The sequence below is a fragment of the Mirounga angustirostris genome, unplaced genomic scaffold, assembly GCF_029215605.1.
Source record: "Mirounga angustirostris isolate CCGP_5_RB_7025 unplaced genomic scaffold, mMirAng1.0.hap1 SCAF_7, whole genome shotgun sequence".
Lineage (NCBI taxonomy): Eukaryota > Metazoa > Chordata > Mammalia > Carnivora > Phocidae > Mirounga > Mirounga angustirostris.
In genome coordinates this window covers 2,819,399-2,846,459 of record NW_026991715.1, presented here as the reverse complement: position 1 = coordinate 2,846,459, position 27,061 = coordinate 2,819,399, and the positions used below count along the sequence as shown (strand labels likewise).

General features: G+C 37.4%; 1 protein-coding gene across 1 annotated transcript in view; it reads right to left on the bottom strand.

The window, feature by feature from the left end:
• Nucleotides 1–18,833, bottom strand: part of GCSAML (germinal center associated signaling and motility like) — a 70,370-nt gene extending 51,537 nt beyond the window's left edge. Inside the window, exons 1-2 of the mRNA XM_064595575.1 lie at nt 18,735–18,833; nt 3,770–3,829 (exon numbers count right to left, since the gene is read on the bottom strand). Coding sequence (XP_064451645.1) covers nt 3,770–3,829; nt 18,735–18,763 — 89 coding nt within the window. The 5' untranslated portion in view covers nt 18,764–18,833. The remainder of the gene's footprint in view (nt 1–3,769; nt 3,830–18,734) is intronic.
• Nucleotides 18,834–27,061: the final 8,228 nt, after the last annotated feature.

Here is a 27,061-nt window from a genome sequence, read left to right as displayed (position 1 = left end):
CCAGCAATTGCACTACTAGGTTTTTATCCAAAGAATGCAAACATAGTAATTCGAAGGGGCACATGCACCCTAATGTTTATAGCAACAATGTCCACAATAGCCAAAATATGGAAAGAGTCCAGATGTCCATTCAAAAATGGACAAATAAAGAAGAGGTGATATACAGTGGACTATTACTCAGCCATAAAAAAGAATGAAATCATTTTCAACAACATGGTTGGAACAAGAATATATTATGCTAAGCAAAATAAATCAACCAGAAAAAGACAAATAGCTCATTATTTTACTCATATGCAGAACTTAAGAAACAAAACAGATGAACATAGGAGAATGGAAGGAAAAATAAGACAAAATCAGAGAGGGAGACAAACCAAGTATGCGGTAACTGGGTAGTGGACATTAAGGAGGACACCTGATGTAATGAGAATTAGGTGTTATATGCAACTGATGAATCATTAAACTTTACCTCTGAAACTAATAATACACAATATGTTAATTAAATTGAATTTAAATAAAAAATTAAAAGAGAAAAAAATATTGGAGAAAAAGTTATATTTTTACATGCCCCCATTTTTAAACAAGAAAAAATTGAAAACACAAAAATTGAGTTTTTAATTCAAAACAATTAGAATAGCAACAATGATAAAAAACTAAGAACAGCAAAAATAAGAACCTAATAAAGATAAAAGCAATAACACTGTGACATCCTGGAAAAAAGCAAAACAGAAATCAGATCAGTGGTTGCCAGGGCTTGTTAGTGAGGGGAAAGCTGATAAAAATATTCCATATCTTGATTGAGATGGTGGTCACATGACTGCATGTTTTTCTAAACTTATCAAACAATTTACCTAAAAAGGATGAATTTTACTGTGCCATACATCTATAAGCCTAAATTTTAAAAAGCTAAATGACTTGAAAGAGTTCATACTATACCTTTGGTAAATATGTTTAAAATCATGAATTAAATGATAATATTCTAGTAAAAATAAAATAACCAAAATTGACTCAGGAAGATGTAGAGAATGTGACTTTATTCAGAGACTATCATCCCGTCAAATTAGCCAAAATGAAACTGAATTTAGTTCTAGCCCATATAAGTCTTATATAATATATTTGATTGCAGTTGACTCAGGTAGTCAGGACAATTGAGTTCTGCCTCACCAAACTGACTGGTCAAAGTTCTGTGAGTCCCATTCATAAAATTTGCAGCCACTGCAGAAAACAGTATGGAGGTTCCTCCAAAAGTTAAAAATAGATCTACCCTATGATCCAGCAATTGCACTACTAGATATTTACCCAAAGGATACAAAAACACTATTTCAAATGGATAAAAACATCCCAATTTATAGCAGCATTATCAACAATAGCCAAACTATGGGATGAGCCCAAATGTCCATTGACTCATGAGTGGATAAAGAATGGTGTGTGTATATATACACACAATGGACTATTACTCAGCCATCAAATAGAATGAAATCTTCCCATTTGCAATGCTATTCATGGAACTAGAGGGTATTATGCTAAGTGAAATAAGTCAGTCAGAGAAAAACACATACCATTATGATTTCAGTCATATGTGGAATTTAAGAAAGAAAAGAGTGGTGCCTGGGTGGCTCAGTCAGTTAAGTGTCCAACTCTTAATTTCAGTTCAGGTCATGATCTCAGGATCGTGAGATTGAGCCCCAGGTCAGGCTCTGTGCTGGGCATGGAGCCTGCTTTGGATTCTGTCTCTCTTTCTCCCTCCCTCCCTCCCATCCGCCCCCGCTTATGCTCTCTCTCTCTAAAAAAATAAAATAAAATAAAAATTGTCTTAAAAGAAGCAAAACAAACAAGCAAAGGGAAAAAAAGAGAGAGGCAAATCAATAAATAGACTCTTACCTACAGAGAACAAACTGATGGTGACCAGAGGGAAAGTGTGAGGGGAGATAGGGGAAATATGTGATGGGGATTAAGGAGTGCACTTATCATGATGAGCACTGGGTGTTGTATGTAAGTGTTGAATCACTAAGTTGTATACCTGAAACTAATATAACACTGTATGTTAACTACACTGGAATTAAAATAAAACTTTTTAAAAAATATTTTACTTATTTATTTGACAGAGAGAGAGAGACAGCAAGAGAGGGAACACAAGCAGGGGGAGTGGGAGAGGGAGAAGCAGGCTTCCCGCCAAGCAGAGAGCCCGATCTGGGGCTCAATCCCAGGACCCCGGGATCATGACCCCAGATGCCTAATGACTGAGCCACCCAGGCATCCGTAAAATAAAACTTTAAAAAAATTGTTCAGATTGGGACACCCTGGAGACATTTAATTTCTCATTTAGTTACTGTCTGTTTTTAATAAAGACTTGGTTGTATTTGGCATGTCAACACTTCAGTTCCTTTAAAAGGGAAGAATTGGAGAACATCACCTAGCACAGATCTCATTTTAGACACAAGAAAGCAAAAGTCAAGTTTAAATGACTCTATGTTGTACAGAACAGGTTTGTGGCAGCCTGAGACAAGGACCTTAGTTCAATAACATCACCTCTTCAGCCACACACTGTAAAGGGGAATTAGTTACAATGATGCATAGCCACCCCACTGTCTACCTTTTCCTTTGTGCCAAGAAAATGTAAGTGGAATACTTAGGTAATGGCTGATTCCTGCAAACAGCATTTCATATCAACAATAAATATGGGCCTTCCCTTCAATCCCTCACCCTTTCACACTTAGTTAGAGAAGAAGGAGCCATCTCAGATAAAAACCCAGATCTTGACATGCAATGATTAGGAAAGAGGATGAGTGCAAAGATATGGAAATCCTACAGTCAGCAAACAAGGCAGGGTTTATCTAAGCTGGGGTAATATATCAGTGTCCAGATAGCTGTTGTTTTTTCCACTCTTTTTTTTTTTTTCTTTTTTCCATTGAGTATCTTGTAAAGGTTGGGCAACGGCTAGGCAAGGCAAGCAGTGGTCAGAGCCTCAAAGACCACATGGTCTATAAAGGAAGATGGACAATAAAAAGCTAAACTAACTAATATAAAGTTACTAGGTGATAGAAAAGCATAGTGGGCAATGCAGGAAATTCATGGGGTGTGGAAGCAATGTTCCCACATTGTGAGAAAACTCAAGGATGTTTTCTAGAGGAGAGTGTGGGAGCCAGAATTTCCAGAAAGAGATGCTGTGAAGCACAAGCGTCAAAAATGAAAACCGTACGTGCTAAAAGAGCAGTGTGCACTAGGGCACTGAGTTCAGGCTGCGCTCGGTGGATTCAAGAACATGAAATGCTGCAGAATTCCTGGAAGACGATGGGTGAGGGTGGAGGGTGGGGAATGAAATCAGAGAGGTATGCAGGAGTCAATCCTTATAGGACTACAGTCCCACTGAAGAGTTTGGATTTTATTCTGGATGCAATGGAGAAAAATTGAAGGGTCTCAAGAGAAAGGCATGATGAGACTTACACTTTCCAAAGATCATTCTAGAGTGAGGAAAAAGTTGGAGGTGTAGCCATTGTAAATAGCCAACCTAAAATAAGCATGTCAGCTATATGTTTGTACATGTGCTTTATATAACCATGAAGGAATTAAACATGTGCACTAATACCCCATTTCTTTTGTTTAGAGCCTCCGACTAACCTGCCAAGTCTTAGAGGCAATCACCAAAGAATTCTATGATTGTAGCTCTGTGAGGTTTAAAATAAGATGTTAGCTCTTATGAGATGGATTCTCAGTCCCTTGTGAGACAGAGGTAAATCTCAGGGGAAAATGCTCTGATACACTGTGTGCTTACCGTTTTCTTTCCACATCTTCGTTTACTTTCTTGAGCTTCTTTTGATTGTTTCTCAGGCAACTAGATGGAAACACATAGAAAAGAGACTCTTATTTTCCTTCAAATATTTTCACCCCCTTTTCTTGTTTTCCTTACCATTAAGACAAAGCCTGCTTCTTCTTTTTGCCAAACTTCTCTGTCGTTTAGAACTGGCAGGCAGTCACAAATATAGAAGCAGTTCAAAAATTAACCACGGAGACCGGCTTACAATGGGTAGGAATGTCTATAGTCTGACCTCTCCAGAAGAGGTGGGAGGGGCCAAAAATGGAAAGAGATCCTAACAACAGGAAGGTGTGACTTCTCCAGTGAGCCCAGAGGAGACCAGCAGTTCCTGTGCATCCATCCCCATGGAATAGCTGCACCATTAACTTTGGCCCCATGAGCCAGAGCAAGAGTCTCCAAACCCTGCTGGGGTTTGGCCATCCATGCACATATAGAATACTATGATCCACACCTACATTCAGAGAAGTTTGTTGTGCATATTACTCTTGACATTTTCCCAACAATTATCATCTTCCTTATAAGAATCAAGCAAGCACTGAGTGATGGAATTGAGGTTAGAGAAACCAGAGGCTTTCATGGTTACACAATAGTGAAATACAGACCCAAACCCATGACTGAGTTAAGCAAATTTATCACTACACTGGTTATCCAAACAGTATTTCTTTGAATGGTCTTTTTCTTCTGTTATCACATCCCAACACTTGTCTATTCTCCTGCTTCTATGTAAGACTGCATGCAAAATATCCCAGACTATGAGCCTCACTCTTGCTTACTGTCAATATTTGGAGAAGACATTTCCTCAGTGTTGGTGTTTAAAAGTTCAAGAACACGGTTATATATTGACATATTGGGCCAGTAAGCAAAGAATAGAAGTTGTTAAATACAAAGTAAGTCAAATATGAGGAAGAAGGGCCCTTTTTGGAGATGAGTTCAGATGTAGAGATTTCTGGATAATATTCACAAATGATTTAATTTGGATGTAATGATTGTAAATCAGGCAAAATTTAATTTCAGTGTCCCATGTGTTTTCTTCTGTTTCCCTAGAGTCCAGTTTTCTCAATATTCCATTTTTCTAAACTGCCCAATGAAAAAAGAATCTGATAAAATAATTCTCTTTGATGTTATTGATTCACTGACTTTCCCTTCTAAGGGATGTTTGTATTTTATTTTTTTATTCTATTTTATTTTTTATTATGTTATGTTAATCACCATACATTACGTCATTAGTTTTTGATGTAGTGTTCCACGATTCATTGCGTATAACACCAAGTGCTCCATGCAGAATGTGCCCTTTAATACCTATCACCAGGCTGACCTATCCCCCCTACCCCACTCCCCTTTAGAACCCTGTTTGTTTTTCAGAGTCCATAGTGTCTCATAGTTTGTCTCCCTGTCCGATTCCCCCCCTTCATTCTTCCACTCCTGCTATCTTCTTTTTTTTTTTTTTAACATATAATGTATTATTTGTTTCAGAGATACAGGTCTGTGATTCAACAGTCTTACACAATTCACAATGCTCACCATGGCACATACCCTCCCCAATGGGATGTTTGTATTTTAAAGTTAAGAACAGGAACATAAAATCCTTACCATTAGCAGGAACCTAATTGGAATTCCATGTCATTATTACTGAACATAAATGGGCACTAAATTCTGCTGTATACAAAGTAATTTTTTTATCAGCATAATTCAGATAATGTCAGGTCATAGGTGATATACAAAGATTTATTGGCTGAAATAATATATCATCTTATACTCTATCATTAAGACAATAGACATTAAATGAATCTTAAAAATGTATCTTGGTCAAAGTGTTGAGATCATGAGTGATTTTTCCATACTTCCTGGCTTTTTTTTCAATTCTTTTTCTAACTCCCCACATATTTGGAATTAATTAAGACATTATAACTCCACAAAGGAAATCTAAATGCAAAAAATCAACAGTTTACATTCTATTTCTTTATCAAGCAATAAAATTAAAAATCAACAATGAAATACCTAAAAATGTACGTATGTCTAGACATTAAGTAATATAATAAGTAATCTTTATTTTAAAGATGAGAACATAAAGGAAATTTCCTAAAACACTAATAAAATGATAGTGAAAGCCACAGAAGACAATTTCCAGGCTATAGATAAAGGGAAATGTGAAGAAAATGAGTTGTTTTCATAAGAAAACACAAATGATTGAAAATGACAAAGTAAGCAGATATCTATCTACTTGGAAAAAAAGAAAAAGGAAACAAAGAAAGTTATGGGCAGAAATGAATGTGAGAACCAAATATTAGAAAAGAATAATATTGGCAAGATGGGCAAAAATCTGGCAGGATCATTTAAATAAAAAGAAAAGGGGAATAAAACTAATATCAAAACAAATTTCAGAGTAAGTACTACAGAGATAAAAAAACAAGTAGTCTGAACAGCTATATAATAAACATGATGACTTAAAATGGATATCTGAGAAAAACATAATGCAAAAATTGTCACTTGAATATCACCCATACCTCAAAATATTCTAGCCAACATGTTTCCATATAAAGTTTTACCAAATTTCATGTGACAAATATATCTTCTTATAAAAGATGTTCCAGAAAGAGAAAAACAGAAAATGATTTCAAATCCATTTAATGAGATTAGAAGACTCTTCAGTCCAAAATTAAATAAATGGGAGAAAAGAATTACAGGTCTAATTTATGCATGAAAATAGATACGATAATCCTCAATAAAATATTAATTAACTAATTCTAAAAGTTCAGTAAAAATAACACACACTTGACAATTGAGTGGGCTTTATCCCAGAAATTAAAGGATAGGTCATCAACAAAAAAACCTAGTCCCTGGGGTGCCTGGGTAGCTCAGTCCTTAAGCTTCTGCCTTCAGCTCAGGTCATGATCCCAGGGTCCTGGGATCCAGCCCCACATCGGGCTCCCTGCTCAGTGGGAAGCCTGCTTCTCCCTCTTTCACTCCCCCTGCTTGTGTCCCCTCTCTCACTGTGTCTCTCTCTGTCAAATAAATAAATAAAATCTTAAAAAAAACAAAACCTATTCCCATGATTTACCACCTTAGAGGTCTAAGAGAAAATTTACAAGTTTATCTTAATAGTTTAAAAAAAATGCATTTGGTGATATCTAGTCCCATTAACAATAAAAATTAAACAATAAAACTTATTATAAGATGAAACTTCCTTATTGTGATAAGTTCAATATACCAAAAACATACAGCAAACTTAATGGAACAAATCAGGAAAAAAAAAATCTAAGATCATTTACAAGACAAGGACACCCAAGAACATTGATAGTTTTAAACATAATAATGACATAAAACAAGAAAAAAGGTACTAGTTGTAAGATGAAAAAGGAGAGAAAAATCTTTAACTTTATAGATGCTATATTAACTATGTACAAAGCCCAGTAAAATTAACAAAACATTAAAAGAAATGAGAAGGTCAGCAAGGCTGGTAGATACACAGTAATCTTACAAAATTTAAGAGCATTTCAACAATAGCAGGCTAGAAAATAAAACACTTCATAGACTGACTATTGTAAGTGGCTTCTAGAAATCAACCTAACAGTGCAAGAAAGACAAAAATTATCAACTCTACCAAAGTGCATGAGGAGAGACTTGAATAAATGCCATATGAATAATTGTTTTTATTGAATAATGTATTTGCATAAACATAGCATTTTTCCCTCAAATTAATCTGTATAGTCAGTGTCACCCCAATCAAAATTCAAATTTTACTTTTGATAAAATCAACAAATTCAGTGTTAAATAAATGTGGGAAGAGAAAGTCTTCAAAGAGCTAAATCCGTTTTGAAACAAAGAACAAAGAAGGCATGTCCTGGAAACTGTTAACAGGCAATGTCAATGTCCATTCCACATTCTTTCTGGTCAGAGGGGAAAGCAACATCTAGCTACCTTTCTAGGACTCACTGGCAGCCACTATTCAGGCTGTCAATTAGGTGCTGTCCAAAGTGCCCAGAGGCCTTTTGTGTCTCTTCCTCTGACAATCAGGCTCAGAGGTGGGAAGTTTTTCAGCATCAACATTCTGGTGTCCAATCTCCAACCTCACAGATATTGCTGGTGGCAAATTATTGAATGTGGAATCATTCAAAAAGCCTCCTCGGCAGCAAAACTCCATGGATCAATTCTGTAGGGTGAGGGTATCTTTACAAGAGCCCAGCCTCAAACCCACACCTTCAGCCATTCCAATGATTTTGTAAGCACCTAATTCTTTATATTGAAACCCATCTTATTTAAAAAAAAAAAAAATCTGCCATGGTTTGTATCTCCTGTGCCAAGCCTCTATGATGTCATAGAAGATGACAACACACCAGATACCAGATGATGCTACAAAGTCAAAATAATAAAAACAGTATGCTGCTAGTAAAGACAAACAAGAACTAAGTCAATATAAAGAAATTAAGTAGAAAGGAACAGATCTATCTATATGTAGAAACTTGATATACAATAAAGAAGTAACCATAATTCAATGGGAAAAGAGTGAATGAAGTTGAAGTTGCAAAATCTGACTCGCTATTTGGAGAGAAAAAGAAAAGCAAACCCCTACTTCATGCTTTATTCACTGGGGAATAAAGATCTAAATAAGAAAGTCAGCCAGAGAAAATTTAGAGAAATAGCTTTGTCACATAACAGTGGAAGAAAACATAGGGGCCTTCACAAGAGAATGAAGACCCAAAGAATCCCATAGATGAGCAACAGTTAGAATGTTGCATCGCATCCCCTTAATCCCCTCTGAAAACCACAAAAAGTTCCTGGGCACAGCATGGGCTCACTTTTAAGATGGAAAGGAGTCCTATAGAAGACCTCTCTCAAGTAAGTAGAGAAGGCCAGTGGGCTTTGGAGTCTTGCTTGGTTTATGTCTAGTGATTTAAATTACCTTTTCTTACTGTGAAACTACAATCCTTTAACCTAAATTTCAAAAATTGTAAAAATTGGAATAACAACATCTCCTTTATAGGCTCATTAGGAGTTAAGGCCACTATGTAACATGCTTGGCGCCCTTTGATAACTTCATAAATGTCATTTCCTTTCCTCATTAATTCCACTGGACTAGAGTGACTGAGAATAAAATCTGGAGAGCCTTTGGTACAAGTCCTGTGGCTCTTTTGTTTCTTGGCTGATCCTGCGTAATGGTTGGGTCTGGAGACAGTGAAACACTTTATCAGAGAAAATGAAAGTGACTCATGATGTAGAATGAGTGTCTATTTCTTATCAGTTCTGTTTCCTTCATCTGGTACACTTGCTGAGGATCTGACAGCCAAGGAGGAAATTGGGAATTTCCCAACTCAGTATCACCTCATGTAAAATCCATCCCTGTTCTCCCTGCTTCTGTGTCTCCTCTATCTCTATATATGTACAGTATATTCCAAGGTTCTCTAATAATGGAGAGCTCTCTGGGAGATACCAGGAGTGACTTTAAATTTCATTTGGAGAAATAATCTTAGCCTTCTCTTATACCACATCTGTGATCTAAATGACTGACAGACATCAAGATGAATCATTGGAAATGCATTTACTTTAACTGAACTTTTTTTGTTTTTCCATTTTGGTTGTTCCTGACAAATTTCAGCTCTTTACCCTCTATTGCTTGGTATATTTTAAGTTTCTTAACTTCTCCATTTTTGTCTGCCATTCCATCTAATGCACATTAGAAGACAGACATTTCTCCCTTAAATATGAGCCACATTACATCTTTCTCCAATTCACAAATACTCACTGAATCACCACTTCCTATGGGCCTTTGAAGACTGCATCATCAAATACCAAACCTCATTTCCAACTTCTTTTCCTGTTGGCTCTATTCTTGAACAATATGCTTGTTATTGACAGCTAATTGTTATTCCTGAACCACCAGATACTTCAAACTCTTATACATTTTCACATATTGTCCCTTCAGTCTGGAAAGTCTTTTCTGACTTTCATTAGCTTGTTAAACATTTGCAGCACAATCCATACAGCAATTTTTCAAATGTGACCTTCCCTCTGGCCATTTCAAATCAGAATTGCATTCATTATTTCCTCTTGTTTCTATAGCACATTCTTTGTGCTTCTACATAAAATACATTAACTTCCTTTTTCTTTTGCCCTTCAAAGATTTTATTTATTTATTTATTTATTTATTTATTTATTTATTTATTTATTTATTTATTTATTTATTTGAGAAAGAAAGAGAGAGAGCATGGTGAAGAGCAGAGGGGGAGGAAGAGGAAGAGGGAAAGAATCCCAAGTAGAATCTGTGCTGAGCATGGAGCCCAACCCAGCGCTCAATCTCAGGACCCTGAGATCAGGACCTGAGCCAAAGAAACCAAGAGTTGGATGCTTACCTGACTGAGCCATCCAGGCATCCTGTAGCTTGCCCTTTAATCTCACTACATCTTTCAAAGAACGGAATCTTTATGGGTGATGGGCATTAACACATTAACTTCTGCCTTATCTGAAAAAGAGGCTATTGTGGTATACTGGAAATGACACATGACCTGACATCAGAAATTTTATCCTCATACTCACTTCACAGTATATTAGATATATTAAATCATCATGCCATAAACCCTGAAAAAAAAGGAAGACAGAAATTACACTGTAACTTCATCCCTTAATAGCAAAAAAGACCTTGACAAGTTTTCATCTTCTCTTAGCTATGTAATTTTTCTTAAGTTACAGCACAGTGATTAAGTGCAGTGTTTCTTGAAGGGGTTTATCTTTTTTCTTTTTTTTTAATCAACATCCACTGAGATCTCTTCTCTAATTTTTTTCTTAAGGCCAAGAGTGCTCATATGGATTTTCCATAAATATTGATTAACCCCAAAGAGAGGAAAGCATTTTCCATCAAAATGCATGTTTGAATTCAACTCTTTGAGCACAATTATGTTGTTTTCCCTCCGTCTCCAAGGAAGACACACAGATGACCAGTAGGTATATGAAAAGATACTCAACATAAATAATTATGAGTGAAATGCAGATCAAAACCACAATGAGTTATTATTTCCCACCTGTTAGGAGGGCTGTTATCAAAAAATTAAAAAATAATAGGTGTTGGTAATGGTATGAAGAAATTAAACTCTCGGGCACTGTTGGTAGGAATGCAAATGGTACAGATATTATGGAAAACAGCATGAAGCCCCCTCAAAAATTAAAAATAAAATAACTATATGAACCAGCAATCCTGTTCCTAAGTATATATCCAAAGAATCAAAATCAAGATCTTAAAGACCTATCTGCACATCCATGTTCACCATAGCATTATTTACTTATAACCAAGACATGGAAACAACCCAAATGTCTCTCCACAGATAAATGGATAAAGAAAATGTGGCATATACATACAGTGGAAAGTTAGTCAGCCATAAATAAGAAGGAAATACTACCATTTGCAACTACATGAATGAATCTTACAGATATTATGCTTAAATGAGTTAATCTAGTGACAGGAGAACAAGTACTGAATTACCTCACTTATATGTGAAATTGAATAGAGTCAAACTCTTAGAAGCAGAAAATGGAGTGGTGGCTGCCAGGGGCTAGGGAGTTGTTGCCTAATGCATACAAAGTTTGTTATGTTGCATGAATAGTTTCCAAAGATCTGCTGTACAACATAATGCCTATAATTTAGAATACTGTGCACTTCAAAATATGTTAAAAGGGTAGATCTCATGTTGAGTGTTCTTATCACACACACACACACACACACACACACACGAACACAAGGAAATCAAAAGCAATGAATATGTTTAGTACCTTGATTGTGGTGATGATATCACAGGAGTTCACATATGTCCAAAATGTATCCTTTAACTATGAGCAATTTTTTGTCTGCCAATTATACCTCAATAAAACTTAGAGGGAAAAAAAAAAACTCAGGATAATCAGCTGTGGGATGTGGAGTGGCCAAGTAGTGAACCAACTCGTTTCATTAACCTCATATACTCCTGTCCTTTTTGTCCCACTACACACCATGCTCAGACTCTTCTCGGGGTCTTCACGTATGGTCTTTTGTTTGGAAGCTAATCCCTCAGATCTTTGCCTAACCTGCTCATTCTTAATTATCCAGGTCTCTCCTCAGAAGTCAGGTCTCCATAGTATCACACCCTTCCTTCTGCTATATTTCAGTCATAGTACTTATGATTTATATAACTGTTTGCAATTCCTTCATCCTGCTAGAATAAGTTCCATGAGGTGGAATATTTCCAACTTGTTCTCAATCATATCTACAGTGCATTGAATGAGATTCCTTGAGAACCACATAATTCCTGTGACTGGTTCATTGAAACAAAATATATAGCTCAAGAACCTGAAAACAAGTTCAACTTCAGAGCATTATAAGTAGTTAAATAATAGCTAATACTGGTTAATCACCTACCATGTTCTTGCTAACATAAATGCATTGTTTCATTTTATCTTCACAAAATCTAGGATCTGGCAATATTCATATCCTTACTTTGGGCATGGGAATATAGAATCAGAGAAACCAAGGAATGTATCCAGTACTACAGGAAAAGCAGGATGAGATTTCCCAGGTGAACTTTTATTGGAAACTATCCATCTCCCTTTTATCTAATTGTATGAGCTCCAAGCAATGCTGCTAACCTGCCTTCCAAAGTTCACCACTAATTTACTCAAAGAATACAAGAACACTAATTCAAAGGGATACATGCACCCCTATGTTTATTGCAACATTATTTACAATAATCAAACTATGGAAGCAGCCCAAGTATTCATCAACTGATGAATGGATAAAGAAGATGTGGTGTATATGTACAATGGAATATTGCTCAGTCATAAAAAAGAATGAATTCTTGGGGCACCTGGGTGGCTCAGTTGTTAAGCGTCTGCCTTCGGCTCGGGTCATGATCCCAGGGTCCTGGGATCGAGCCCCGCATCGGGCTCCCTGCTCAGCGGGAAGCCTGCTTCTCCCTCTCCCACTCTCCCTGCTTGGGTTCCTGCTCTCACTGTGTCTCTCTCTGTCAAATAAACAAATAAAATCTTAAAAAAAAATGAATGAATTCTTGACATTTGTAACAACATGAATGGAGCTAAAGAGTATAATGCTAAGCAAAATAAACCAGTTAGAGAAAAACAAATATCATATGATTTCACTCATATGTGGAATTTAAGAAACAAAACAAAGGAGCAAGGGGAAAAAAATAAGAGAGACAAATCAAGAAACAGATTCTTAACAACAGAGAACAAACTGATGTTTATCAGAGGAGAGGTGGTGGAGGGGATGGGTTAAATAGGTGATGAGGATTAAGGAGGGCACGTGTCATGAGCACAGGGTGATGTATGGCAATGTTGAATTACTATATTGTATACCTGAAACTAATATAATACTGTATGTTAACTAACTGAAATTAAAATAAAAACTTAAAAAAGGAATCCAAATAATATTCATATATTCCGATTAATTAATAGCTGTCCAAAGTCCCTTTTAACCTCTAGGATTTTTCTCCTCTCTTGTTTGGACTTTGGAATTTATCTGTTGAAGAAATGTTCTGGGTCTTGCTGGTTGCATTTGTATGCTATTGTTTCAAATACACCTCTTGTAAGTTGTGATTATATCTAGATACTTGATCAAATTCAGGGTCGATACTGGGGGAGAAGGATACTCCATAGGTAGTTTGTGGACTTTCCTCAGAAGACGCATTATTTTTTCCCTACTTTTTTTTAAATTTTATTTTATTATGTTATGTTAATCACCATACATTACATCATTAATTTTTGATGTAGTGTTCCATGATTCATTGTTTGCATATAACACCCAGTGCTCCATGCAGTACGTGCCCTCCTTAATACCCATCACCGGGCTAACCAATCCCCCCTCACCCCTCCCCTCTAAAACCCTGTTCGTTTCTCAGACTCCATAGTCTCTCATAGTTCATCTCTCCCTCCAATCCCCCCCCATTTTTCCCTTCCTTCTCCTAATGTCCTCCATGCTATTCCTCATGTTCCACAAATAAGTGAAACCATAGGATAATTGACTTTCTCTGCTTGACTTATTTCACTTAGCATAATCTCTTCCAGTCCCATCCATGTGGATGTAAAAGTTGGGTATTCATCCTTTCTGATGGCTGAGTAATATTCCATTGTATATATGGACCACATCTTCTTTATCCAGTCATATGTTGAAGGGCATCTCGGCTCTTTCTACAGTTTGTCTATTGCAGACATTGCCGCTATGAACATTGGGGTGCATATAGCCCTTCTTTTCACTACATCTGTGTCTTTTTTCCCCTACTTTATTAAGATATAACTGACAAAATTGTTTTGTAATATAAAAAAATTACTAAGGATCGGGGCGCCTGGGTGGCTCAGTTGGTTAAGCCACTGCCTTCGGCTCAGGTCATGATCCTGGAGTCCCGGGATTGAGTCCCGCAATCGGGCTCCCTGCTCGGCGGGGAGTCTGCTTCTCCCTCTGACCCTCCCCCTTCTCATGCTCTCTCTATCTCATTCTCTCTCAAATAAATAAATAAAATCTTTAAAAAAAATTACTAAGGATCAATCAAATAATAATAATAATAATAATAATAATAATAATAATATTTACCAATGAAAGGAGTGCTCTAGACAGAAATTACCTATATTTTACTTACTGGGAATAAAATATCTCCGTCACCAATTAGTAAATATATCCAACTATGCAATTCACATTTATTTATTTATTTATTTGCTTACTTACTTACCTATTGATTGATTGATTGACTCCACAATCATAGTACAGTATGAGGGTAATAACAACAACCACGTCATATAGTAGTTATAGAAAAATAATGAGATAATCCTGTGAAATTTTTAACACTATGTGGGCAGAGAGAAAGACAGAAATAATCATCCCTTGCTATTATCAATGCAAGTTGAATACTGTTTTCAGTCCTGTGAATTCCTTGAGTGCCACTGAATCTGGCTGCTGTGAAGTATGTGGGAATGTTGGACTGTGGAGGTCTCATTCACAGATACCCATGGTGAGACCTCCTGAGTCAATGTCCTCCTCTTTCTTCTTTGTGTCTGTATGGATTTTAAAATAGAACAGAAAGTGATATCACACTGTATGTTAACTAACTGGAATTTAAATAAAAAAAAACAAAACAAATAGAACCAAAACCCAGCAAATGGACTTCTCCAGAAAGTCAGGCCTAGGACCCTAAGCAGAGAGCAATGACTGAAGAGCAGAATGAGAAGGGGTCTTTGCAACTGCAAATGTGAGCGAACCAAAACATTTCCATATCTCTGAGTCTAAATGGCTTCACTACAGCATGGTTGAATTTAAGCAGCATCCTCTTGCTGCTTTTGTGTTTATAAAGTAGAAGTCCATGGCTGTTTCCAAAGACCGCCATCTCTATCAGAATATGGTAACAGATGTATGTCAGAAAATTTAACAATCAATTCAGAAAGGGAGATAATTAAAAATGGAAAGTTCCTTTAAGTCTCAGTATTCTGAAGCAGATCATTTTGTCCTCTGCTTCCCTCAAATGAGAATTACATATGCTTCTTCATAATAGCCAAAAATCATTTATAGAAAAACTTCTTTCCATAGAGCATAAGCACAAGTTTGAGGGATGCTCAAGTTTTAAAGTCACTGTCATTGTAATCAAAGGATTCATAATCTAATGGCACTAGGTAGAATGTGGTTAGTGTCATAAATTTTATGACCATTTACAAGTCATAAAAATGTGAAAGAATAATTTCTGGCAAAGATCAGGAAAATGTCATATTTGGCCAGGGCATTGCAGAATTAATATTTTGACAAGTAAAGATGGTTGAAAATGTACTTTGGAGTAAGAGTTTTGATAGCCAGTGCACAAAAGCTTGAAATCAAAAGGTAAACCAGTGGTCAGATTGATAAGGGTATAGGGTCCATGCAACATATTTAAGGTAGAAAGGGCAGAAAAGTATATTTAACCAAATTAATTTTACTTTCTTTAAATCCCTGCTTTGTGCTAAGTTCTAGGGAGACATAGGGACTGCAAAGATATATTCAAGGCAGCAATTACCCTTGAGAGATTCTCTACTAAACAGAAAACAACTGATCAGAGGCTCATTGCTAAACCAGGCAGTGGAGGAAATGCCCAAAGTGAGAAGAGAACAGAAGGAGGGAGTTATTAAAACAGAATATATAAGACCTTAAATTCCAAAATAAGTGGTCTACACATTACATGTTAAGTAGTGGGAAATGGATGTACCTTGAAACACAGGAGTAATGTGATTAGAATTTTGCCATGGGCAGATCAATCTAGTTGTGTTAAAGAACACAACAGAATGGCCAAAAGCTACATTAAAAGGTGCTCGACATCACTAATCATCAGGGAAATGCACATCAAAACTACAATGAAATATCACCTCCTGCTTGTCACATGGCTACCATCAAAAAGAGAAGAGGTATTAAGTGTTGGCAAGGAAGTAAAGAAAAGGAAACCCTTTTATACTATTGGTAGAAATATAAATTGATCTAGCCATTATGGAAAACAATTTTTAAATTAAAAATGGAATTACCATATGATCCAGCAATCCCACTTCTGGATATACAGCCAAAGGAAATGAATACAGGATATCAAAGAAATATCTGCACTACCATGTTTGTTGCAAAATTACAATAGCCAAGATATGGAAACAATCTAAACATCGGTCAATGGATGAATGAATAAAGAAGATATGGTAGAATCAAAAGGAATGAAATCTTGCCATTTGCAATGACGTGGATGAAACTGGAGGGTATTATGCTGAGCAAAATAAGTCAATCAGAGAAAGACATGTATCATATGACCTCACTGATATGAGGAATTCTTAATCTCAGGAAACAGACTGAGGGTTGCTGGAGTGGGGGGTGGGGTGGGAGGGATGGGGTGGCTGGTTGATAGACATTGGGGAGGGTATGTGCTATGGTGAGTGCTGTGAACAGTGCAAGACTGTTGAATCACAGATCTGTACCTCTGAAACAAATAATACATTATATGTTAAAAAAAAAAAGAAGATAGCAGGAAGGGAAGAATGAAGGGGTGGAAATTGGAGGGGGAGACGATGGACTCTGAGAAACAAACTGAGGGTTCTAGAGGGAAGGGGGACCCGGGGATGGTTTGGTCTGGTGATGGGTATTAAAGAGGGCACGTACTGCATGGAGCACTGGGTGTTAAACGCAAACAATAAATCATGGAACACTACATCAAAAACTAATGATGTAATGTATAGTGATTAACATAACATAATAATAAAAATAAAAAAATGTGTATATGTAAAAAAATAAAATAAAATGAAGATGGAAAAGTTTTAAAAAAAACAAGATGTGGCAGATAGATGATAGATTAGATAGATAGATAATAGATGATAGATGATGATGATGATAGATGATAGATAGATAGGTAGATGATGATAGATAGATAGATAGATAGATAGATAGATAGATAGATAGATAGATAGATGATAGATAGATAGATAGATGATAGATAGATGATAGATAAGTATGATGGATAGAGTATGTCCATATATATTATTCAGCCATGAGAAAAAAAGAAATCCTGCCATTTGTGACAACATGGCATGTCATGAACTTGAGGGCATTATGCTAAGTGAAATAAGTCAGACAGAGAAAAACAAATATCACTTCTATGTGGAATTTTAAAAAGCTAACTCTTAGGAACAGAGAGTAGAATGGTGGTTATCAGGGCTGGAGGTGGAGAAATTAGGGAGATATTGTTTAAGGGTACAAACTTGCAACTAGTAGATAAATAAGTCTTGGAGATCTAATGCACAAAATAGTGATTATAATCAACAACACTGGATTGTAAATTTCAAACTTGCTAAGGAACTAGATCTTAATTATTCCAATCACAAAAAAGAAGTGATAATTTATGTAATGTGATAGAAGTGTTGGCTAATACTATGGCAGTAATCATATTGTAATATATAAATGTATCAAATCAACAAATTGTGCACTTTAAACTTATACAATATTATATGTCAATTATATCTTAATTTTAAAAATCTAGTCTTGTTATATAATATAATATAATTAGGCTGCAAGGAGTGGATGGGAGAGTGAGGTGCTGTAAAGAAAACCCTTTAAGATTAAGCAAGCCGTAAGAATGTCTGTTATTCACATCTATTCTATGACCTCAAAAGCATTTGAGGGGCACCAGGGTGGCTCAGTCGGTTAAGTGTCTGCATTTGGCTCAGGTCATGATCCTCCTGGGATCAAGTACCACATCAAGCTCCTGCTCAGGAGGGAGCCTGCTTCTCCCTCTCCCTCTGCCTGTCAATCCTCCTGCTGGTGCACTCTCTCTCTCTGTCAAATAAATAAAATCTTTAAAAAAAAAGAAAGCATTCAAAGATGAGGAAGGCTAAATATCACCAAGAGAAGGCACTACTTAAATCAAAAGCATTTGAGTACATTATTTTGCATCCATAATTTTCAAGAACCTGACTGTTTATTCTAATGAAGGATCATGGGATCATGAAGTTGATTAATAGGAAGATAAACCGTATACCCAGATGAGGATAGAAAGGTATAGAAAGATTCGAGTGACTACAGACTAGGGTTTCTGGATAAAATGTAAAATGACAGTTAAATCTGAATTTCAAATAAACAACAATTTGTTTAGTGTAAGTATGGCCCATGCAATAATGCTCCAAATATTGATTAAGGCATACTTACACTAAAAAAAAAAAAAAGTTTGTTTATCTGAAATTCAAATCTGACTTGGCAACCTGTACTTTTATTTTCTAAATCTGGCAACCTACCATGGTTCCAAAGTAAGGCAAAAGAGTGAGTAAACTGAGGTGGTGAGGGGTCACTGTGTGTTCTAAAAGAATGCTGTCTTCAGGTTCAAACCTCTTAAAGCACCACAGTCTCACTGTTCCAAATGCATACACCCAGTCTCCCACTCCCTGTTCTTCCGAACAGCTTCAGACTCACCTGAATTCTCTCAGGAGATAATTCCCCATTCTCTCACTGTGACTCTGCTTTTCAGCCCTGGAGTTTCACTCCACTTTCAGCAATGATGGGCACAATATGAGGCAGGACGTGGCATCTGACCACTGGCTTGTGCTCCTACCAACCATGAGCTGCCAAGGGATGGGCATGGTAGAGAAGGCAGGAAACATTCTGAAGGGGAGGGGAAAAGAAAAAGGCACATGGGTAAAAAAAAAAAATCAGGCTGAAACATGAGAGAATAAATCTAACACTCCAGGTTCACCTTGCTTTCAAGGAAACTCCAGGATTGGAGAATCAGAAGAGGAGGACTTTCAGATTCTTCAGAAATCTCACATCTCCAGAATACCAATATTTTGTCCTCTTCTAAACACACAAAAAGGGAACTTAAAAAAGAAAAAGAAAAAGAAAAGTTAGAAATAAAATGTGTTTGTTCCTCAGGTTATAAACATCAAATCGAATGTAAATGTCTCTCCTAAAAGGTCTGATACTTCAAAAAATAATAATAACAAAATGGGGAAGAAAGAGAAAAAGAGTATGAAAATAGAAGAGTATTGATGTCATACAAGTTAGGTAAAGGAGTAATTGTTCTTCCTGTTGTTGTTCCAAGGCTAGCGTTGCAATGGGGAAGGAGACAGAGCCTGACAAACCCATCTCACCATCTGTTCCCCCACTTCCTCCCCTACACTACCCACCAGAGCCACAGAGCACAAGCTGGCCACAGTGATAATTTCATGCAGGCGATTAGCTGACTGCTGACTCTGAGCTGTTGCTGTTGGGGGAATGAAACAGTTTATTCATATTGTCTCTCACCCAATGGAGTGCAGAACAGATTAAAACTTCTTCAGTTTTTATCTAACATGAAAATGATTTGCTGAAGTCAGAAATTATATGCTCATCTATCCCAATGTTTTGTTTTGTTCTGTTTTCAAACCAAATGTAGATACCAAGTCTGAGGAAGTTTGTTAGTGCTACCCATTGGCAGTGCTCAGGGGTCTCAAATGCTTTGCAGTCATTTCTAAATTTTGTATTACTATTTTTGTTTCAATCATAGCATGGGGAAAAAAAGCATTTGAAGCAGGAGTGTCACAAACCCATGCTGGGTTTATGCTTTACCTAACTCATATTTGTGAACCTATGTACTAAAACCCTGCATCCCAAACTTTCACATCTTACCAATCCTCAGAGGACTCTTAAATGCTAATTCTGATTCTGTCAAACTAGGTTCAACATTCTGCCTTTTTAACAAGCTCCCAGAAGATACCACTCTTGCTCTTCCTTTGAGTAGCTAGACATTAGACCAGCAGTCCTCAAAGCATAGTCCCATGCTTTGGGACCAAAACATGAAGGAACAAACATCAGTTTCACCTGAACGTATTAAAAATACAAATTCTCAGGTCCTAACTCACATACACCTGCTGAAACAGAAACTCTGGGAGCAGAATCCTCTTGTTGCCTGCTAAAATTTGAGAAGCACTGCAATCAGCTTTCTCTTGTTCTGATTACTCATGAATAAAGTCATTAATCCACAAATGCTCAGTTAAGTAGGTCCCTGTTGGGTCTCAGACACTAAATGATACAGATGTGGTACTCAGAAGGCTTTTAGTTTCTTCAGCCTCTTTAACTTCCCTTTCTGCTCACACTAGCATGAATCTATCTGGGAAAGGACAAGACTTTAATTCCACTACCAATGTCTACCCAATGGACATCCTGGAACTCCTCTTCTTCTGTAGGATGGATAGAATATAAGGAAGTGAGTTTTAGTGAACTGTATTCTGCAGGGATGGTGGCAGTGACTATTCACTAACCGCAATAGATATGCACACGTCCAACTTCATTTGGATTCTCAGGGCCATGCAGAAGAGACAGTAGTCCTTTCACTGTCAGTGTCTCAACTTACCCATGGGATGCAGGTCATTTATATCTCTACAGGAGTTCTCTCTGCTAATATCCTCTACTTGTTTGCTACTCTGTTTGGTCTCACTACTTAGTCTTCTGCCTATCAACAAGTTCAGGTTTTACACAAAATACTCTGGTGATTCTCCTACTCAAAGAACTATAATCTTAGTTTGGGCTTTTAAAGTCAGGAATTTTGAATGGGAAAAATCTGTAGCCAAGAATACTCTATCTAGCAAGGTCGTCATTCAGAAAAGAAAGAGAGAGAGAGAGTTTCCCAGGCAAACAAAAACTAAAGGAGTGTGTGACTGCTAAACAGCCCTCCAAGAAATGCTAAGCAGACTCTTTGGGAAGGACAAAAAACAACAAAGACTATAAAGGAACAGAGAAAATCTGTAGAAACAATGGCAAAACAAGTAATAGAATGGCACTAAATATGCATCTATCAATAATTACTCTGAATATAAATGGACTAAATGCTCCAATCAAAAGACATAGGCTGCCAGAATGGATAACAAAACAAGGCCCATTCATATGCTGCCTACAAGAGATTCAAGTTAGACCTAAAGACACCTGCAGGTTGAGAGTGAGGGGCTGGAGAACCATCTATCATGCTAATGGACATCAAAGGAAAGCCAGAGTAACAAATACTTATATCAGACCAACTAGATTTTAGACCAAAGACTAACAACAGATGAAGAAGGGTACTGTATCATAATAAAGAGGACTATCCAAAAAGATCTAACGATTGTAACTATTTATGCCCCTAATTTGAGGCATCCAAATATATAAAACAATTAATAACAAACATGAAGGAACACATTCATAATAATACAATAATAGCAGAGGATTTTTAAAGCCCCACTTACAGCAAAGGACAGATCATCAAAGCAGAAGATCAGCAAGGAAACAATGGTTTTGAATGACACACTGGACTACATGGACTTAAAAGATATATTAAGAGCGGGGGCGGAGCAAGATGGTGGAGGAGTAGGAGACCTGGATTTCGTCTCCTCTCAGGAATTCAGCTGGATAGGGATCAAACCATTCTGAACACCTACAAACTCAACAGGAGATCGAAGAAAAGAAGAGCAACAACTCTCTGAACAGAAAAGCGACCACTTTCTGGAAGGTAGGACGTGCGGAGAAGTGAATCCGAGGCAATATTCAGGAGGATAGACGGCGGGGGAGGGGCCTCTGTTGGCCGCTTCTGGCAAGTGATAGAACCACGGAGCACAAAATCGGAACTTTTAAAAGTCTGCTCCGCTGAGGGACGTCACTCTGGTGGCTAAGCGGGGGGTGGAACCCTCCGGGACAGTGTGGTCTCAGGACCCTTGGGGTCACAGAAAGACCGGGGGTGCCTGAGTGCAGCAGAGCTCCCAGGTATCAGATATCAGAGCAGGGAAGCCAACTGCAGAGACGGAGCCGAGGCACGGGCTCTCAGCTCGGGGTTGTCAAAAACCATGATCTGCGGCACAGTCAGGCCACTGCTCCTCCAGCAGGGACCCAACAAGCAGCAGATCCAGGGAGACTCCCCTTCTTCCACCAGAAGGAGAGGTGCAGGAGCGCACCGCAGGGATCTGCTGGGTTTGGAGACTCCACCCAGGGTTGGGTACGAGAGATAGAAACGCGCGGTCACAGGCCAGGTGAGCACGGAGTGCGGCCGGAGACCGGGGAGACGGGAGTGACTGACGGCTTTTCTCGGGGGCTCACTGAGGAGCAGGGCCCGAGTTGTCGGCTCCTCCGGGACGGAGATTGGGAGGCCGCCATTTTCAGTCTCCGCCTCCAAAGCTGTACAGAAAGCTTGCAGGGAACAAAATCTCCGGAGAGCAAACCTGAGCAGATTACTTAGCCTGGTCGGGCAAGGGTGGGGCAATTCCGCCTCCGGCAAAGACATTTGGGAACCATGGCAACAGGCCCCTCCCCCAGAGGATCAGCAAGAACAGCCAGCCAAGACCAAATTTACCGATCAAGGAGAACGGCGGAACTCCAGCGCTAGGGGAATACAGCACATAGAATCCATGGCTTTTTTACCATGATTCTTTAGTCTTTCAAAGTTAATTTTTTTTTAACTGTCTTTTTTTTGTTTTGTTTTGTTTTGAATTTTTCTTTTTCCCTTTTTCAACCAACATCTTATCAATCCGTTTTTTTAAAAAAAATTTTTATTTTTCATTTTTATTTTTCATTTTTAGAGTCATATTCTATCCCTTCATAGTAGTTACCCATATTTTTGGCATATATATATATATATATATATATATATATATATATATATATATATATATATATATATAAAGTTGTTCTCTCTTTAAAATTTTGAGATAGTTTCTTCTAACAGATCAAAATATACCCTAAATCTCTATTGTATGGTTTTCTTCTACTCCCCTGCCTGATCACATTCTCTCCCTTCTTTTTTTCTTTTTTTTTAATCCTCTTCTTTCTTTTTTCAAACAACTTCTTATCAATTCCTTTTATAGAATTTTTTATAATTTCCATCTTTACAGTCATATTCCATCCCTTCATCATACAAACCCTTATTTTTGTACATATATAAGTTTTTCTTTCTTTAAAATTTTGGGAGGCACTTTCTTCTAACAGACCAAATACACCCAAAATCTAGTGTGTGGCACTGATCTATATACCAGCCTGATCATATTTGATCACATTCTGGTTTTCTTTGTTTTTTTCTGGTTTTGTTTGTTTTTATCTTTCTTTTTCTTTTCCATCTTTTTTTTTTTCTTTTTCTTTTTAATCTCTTTCCCTTTCTTTTCCAACTGCTTCAGGTCTTTTCTGATTTGTTTAGAGTATATTTTCTGGGAATGTTGTTACCCTGTTAGCAGTTTGTTCTCTCATTAATCTATCTCCTCTGGACAAAATGACAAGATGGAAAAAATCACCTCAACAAAAAGAAGAAGAGGTAGTACTGACAGCCAGGGACCTACTCAATACGGACATTAGTATGATGTCAGATCTAGAGTTCAGAATCATCACTTTAAAGATACTAGCTGGGCTTGAAAAAAGCATGGAACTTATTACAGAAAGCCTTTCTGGAGAAGTAAAAGAATGAAAATCTAACCAAGTAGAAATCAAAAAGGCTATTATTGAGGTGCAATCAAATATGGGGGTGCTAACTGCTAGGATAAATGAGGCAGAAGAGAGAATCAGTGATATAGAAGACCAAAGGATGGAAAATAAAGAAGCTGAGAAAAAAGAGAGATAAACAACTACTGGATCACGAGGGCAGAATTCGAGAGATAAGCGATACCATAAGACAAAACAACATTAGAATAATTGAGATCCCAGAAGAAGAAGAAAGAGAGAGAGGGGCAGAAGGTACAATGGAGCTAATTATAGCAGAGAACTTCCCTAATTTGGGGAAGGAAACAGGCATCAAAATCCAGGAAGCACAGAGAACCCCTCTCAAAATCAATAAAAATAGGTCAACACCCCGACATCTAATAGTAAAACTTACGAGTCTCAGAGACAAAGAGAAAATCCTGAAAGCAGCTCAGGAGAAGAGATATGTAACCTACAATGGTAGAAACATTAGATTGGCAACAGACCTATCCACAGAGACCTGGCAGGCCAGAAAGGACTGGCAGGATATATTCAGAGCACTAAATGAGAAAAATACGCAGCCAAGAATACTATATCCAGCTGGCTGTCATTGAAAATATAAGGAGAGATAAAAAGCTTCCAGGACAAACAAAACCAAAGGAATTGGCAAACACAAAACCAGCCCTACAAGAAATATTGAAAGGGGTCCTCTAAGCAAAGAGAGAGCCTGAAAGCAACATAGCCCAGAAAGGAACACAGATTATACAGTAACAGTCACCTTACAGGCAATACAATGGCACTAAATTCCCATCTTTCAATAGTTACCCTGAATGTAAATGGGCTAAATGCCCCAATCAAAAGACACAGGCTATCAGATTGGATTAAAAAACAAGACCCATCAATATGCTGTCTTCAAGAGACTCATTTTAGACCCAAAGGCACCCCCAGATTGAAAGTGAGGGGGTGGAAAACCATTTACCATGCTAATGGACACCAAAAGAAAGCTGGAGTGGCAATCCTTATATCAGACAAATTAGATTTTAAACCAAAGACTGTAATAAGAGATGAGGAAGGACATTATATCCTACTTAAAGGGTCTATCCAACAAGAAGATCTGACACTTGTAAATATCTATGCCCCTAACATGGGAGCAGCCAATTATATAAGGCAATTAATAGCAAAGGCAAAGAAACACATCGACAACAATACAATAATAGTGGAGGACTTTAACACCCCCCTCACTGAAACGGACAGATCGTCTAAGCAAAAGATCAACAAGGAAATAAAGACTTTAAATGACACACTGGACCAAATGGACTTCACAGACATATTCAGAACATTCTATCCCAAAGCAATGGAATACACATTCTTCTCTAGTGCCCATGGAACATTCTCCAGAATCGATCACATTCTAGGTCATAAATCAGGTCTCAACTGGTACCAAACGATTGGGATCATTCCATGCCTATTTTCAGACCACAATGCTTTGAAACTAGAACTCAATCACAAGAGGAAAGATGGATAGAACTCAAATACATGGAGGCTAAAGAGCATCCTACTAAAGAATGAGTGGGTCAACCAGGCAATTCATGGAAACCAATGAAAATGAAAACACAACTGTTCAAAATCTTTGGGATGCAGCAAAGGCAGTCCTAACAGGAAAGTATATAGTAATACAAGACTTTCTCAAGAAACAAGAAAGGTCTCAAGTACACAACCTAAGCCTACACCTAACAGAGCTGGAGAGAGAACAGCAAATAAAGCCTAAACCCAGCAGGAGAAGAGAAATAATAAAGATCAGAGCAGAAATCAATGAAATAGAAACCAAAAGAAGATTAGAACAGATCAACGAAATTAGGAGCTGGTTCTTTGAAGGAATTAACAAGATTGATAAATCCCTGGCCAGACTTATCAAAAAGAGAAGAGAAATGACCCAAATCAACAAAATCATGAATGAAAGAGGAGAGATCCCAACCAACACCAAAGAAATACAAATAATTCTAAGAACATATTATGAGCAACTCTATGCCAGCAAATTAGATAACCTGGAAGAAATGGATGCATTCCAAGAGATGTATCAACTACCAAAACTGAAACAGGATGAAATAGAAAACCTGAACAGACCTATAACCACTAAGGAAATTGAAGCAGTCATCAAAAATCTCCCAAAAAACAAAAGCCCAGGGTCAGATGGCTTCCCAGGGGAATTCTACCAAACATTTCAAGAAGAATTAGTACCTATGCTTCTGAAACTGTTCCAGAAAATAGAAATGGAAGGAAAACTTCCAAACTCATTTTATGAGGCCAGCATTACCTTGATCCCAAAACCAGACAAAGATCCCATCAAAAAGGAGGATTATAGACCAATATCCCTGATGAACATGGATGCAAAAATTCTCACCAAAATACTAGCCAATAGGATCCAACAGTACATTAAAGGGATTATTCACCACGACCAAGTGGGATTTATCCCTGGGCTGCAAGGTTGGTTCAACATCCGCAAATCAACCAATGTGATACAATACATTAACAAAGTAAGAACAAGAATCATATGATCCTCTCAATAGATGCAGAAAAAGCTTTTGACAAAGTACAGCATCCTTTCTTGATCAAAACTCTTCAGAGTATAGGCATAGAGAGTACATACTTCAATATCATAAAAGCCATCTATGAAAAACCTACAGCAAGTATCATTCTCAATGGGGAAAAAATGAGAGCTTTCCCCCTAAGGTCAGGAACGCGGCAGGGATGTCCACTATCACCACTGCTATTCAACATAGTATTAAAAGTCCTAGCCACAGCAATCAGACAACAAAAAGAAACCAAAGGCATCCAAATCGACAAAGAAGAAGTCAAACTCTCACTCTTTGCAGATGATATGATACTTTATGTGAAAAACCCCAAATACTCTACCCCAAAGCTGCTAGAACTCATACAGGAATTCAGTAAAGTGGCAGGATATAAAATCAATGCACAGAAATCAGTGGCATTCCTATACACCAACAACAGGACAGAAGAAAGAGAAATTAAGGAGTTGATCCCATTTACAATTGCATCCAAAACCATAAGATACCTAGGAATAAATCTAACCAAAGAGGCAAAGGATCTGTACTCAGAAAACTAAAATACTCATGAAAGAAATTGAGGAAGACACAAAGAAATGGAAAAACGTTCCATGCTCATGGATTGGAAGAACAAATATTGTGAAGATGTCAATGCTACCTAGAGCAATCTACACATTCAGTGCAATCCCCATCAAAATACCATCCACTTTTTTCAAAGAAATGGAACAAATAATCCTAAAATTTGTATGGAACCAAAAAACACCCCACATAGCCAGAGGAATGTTGAAAAAGAAA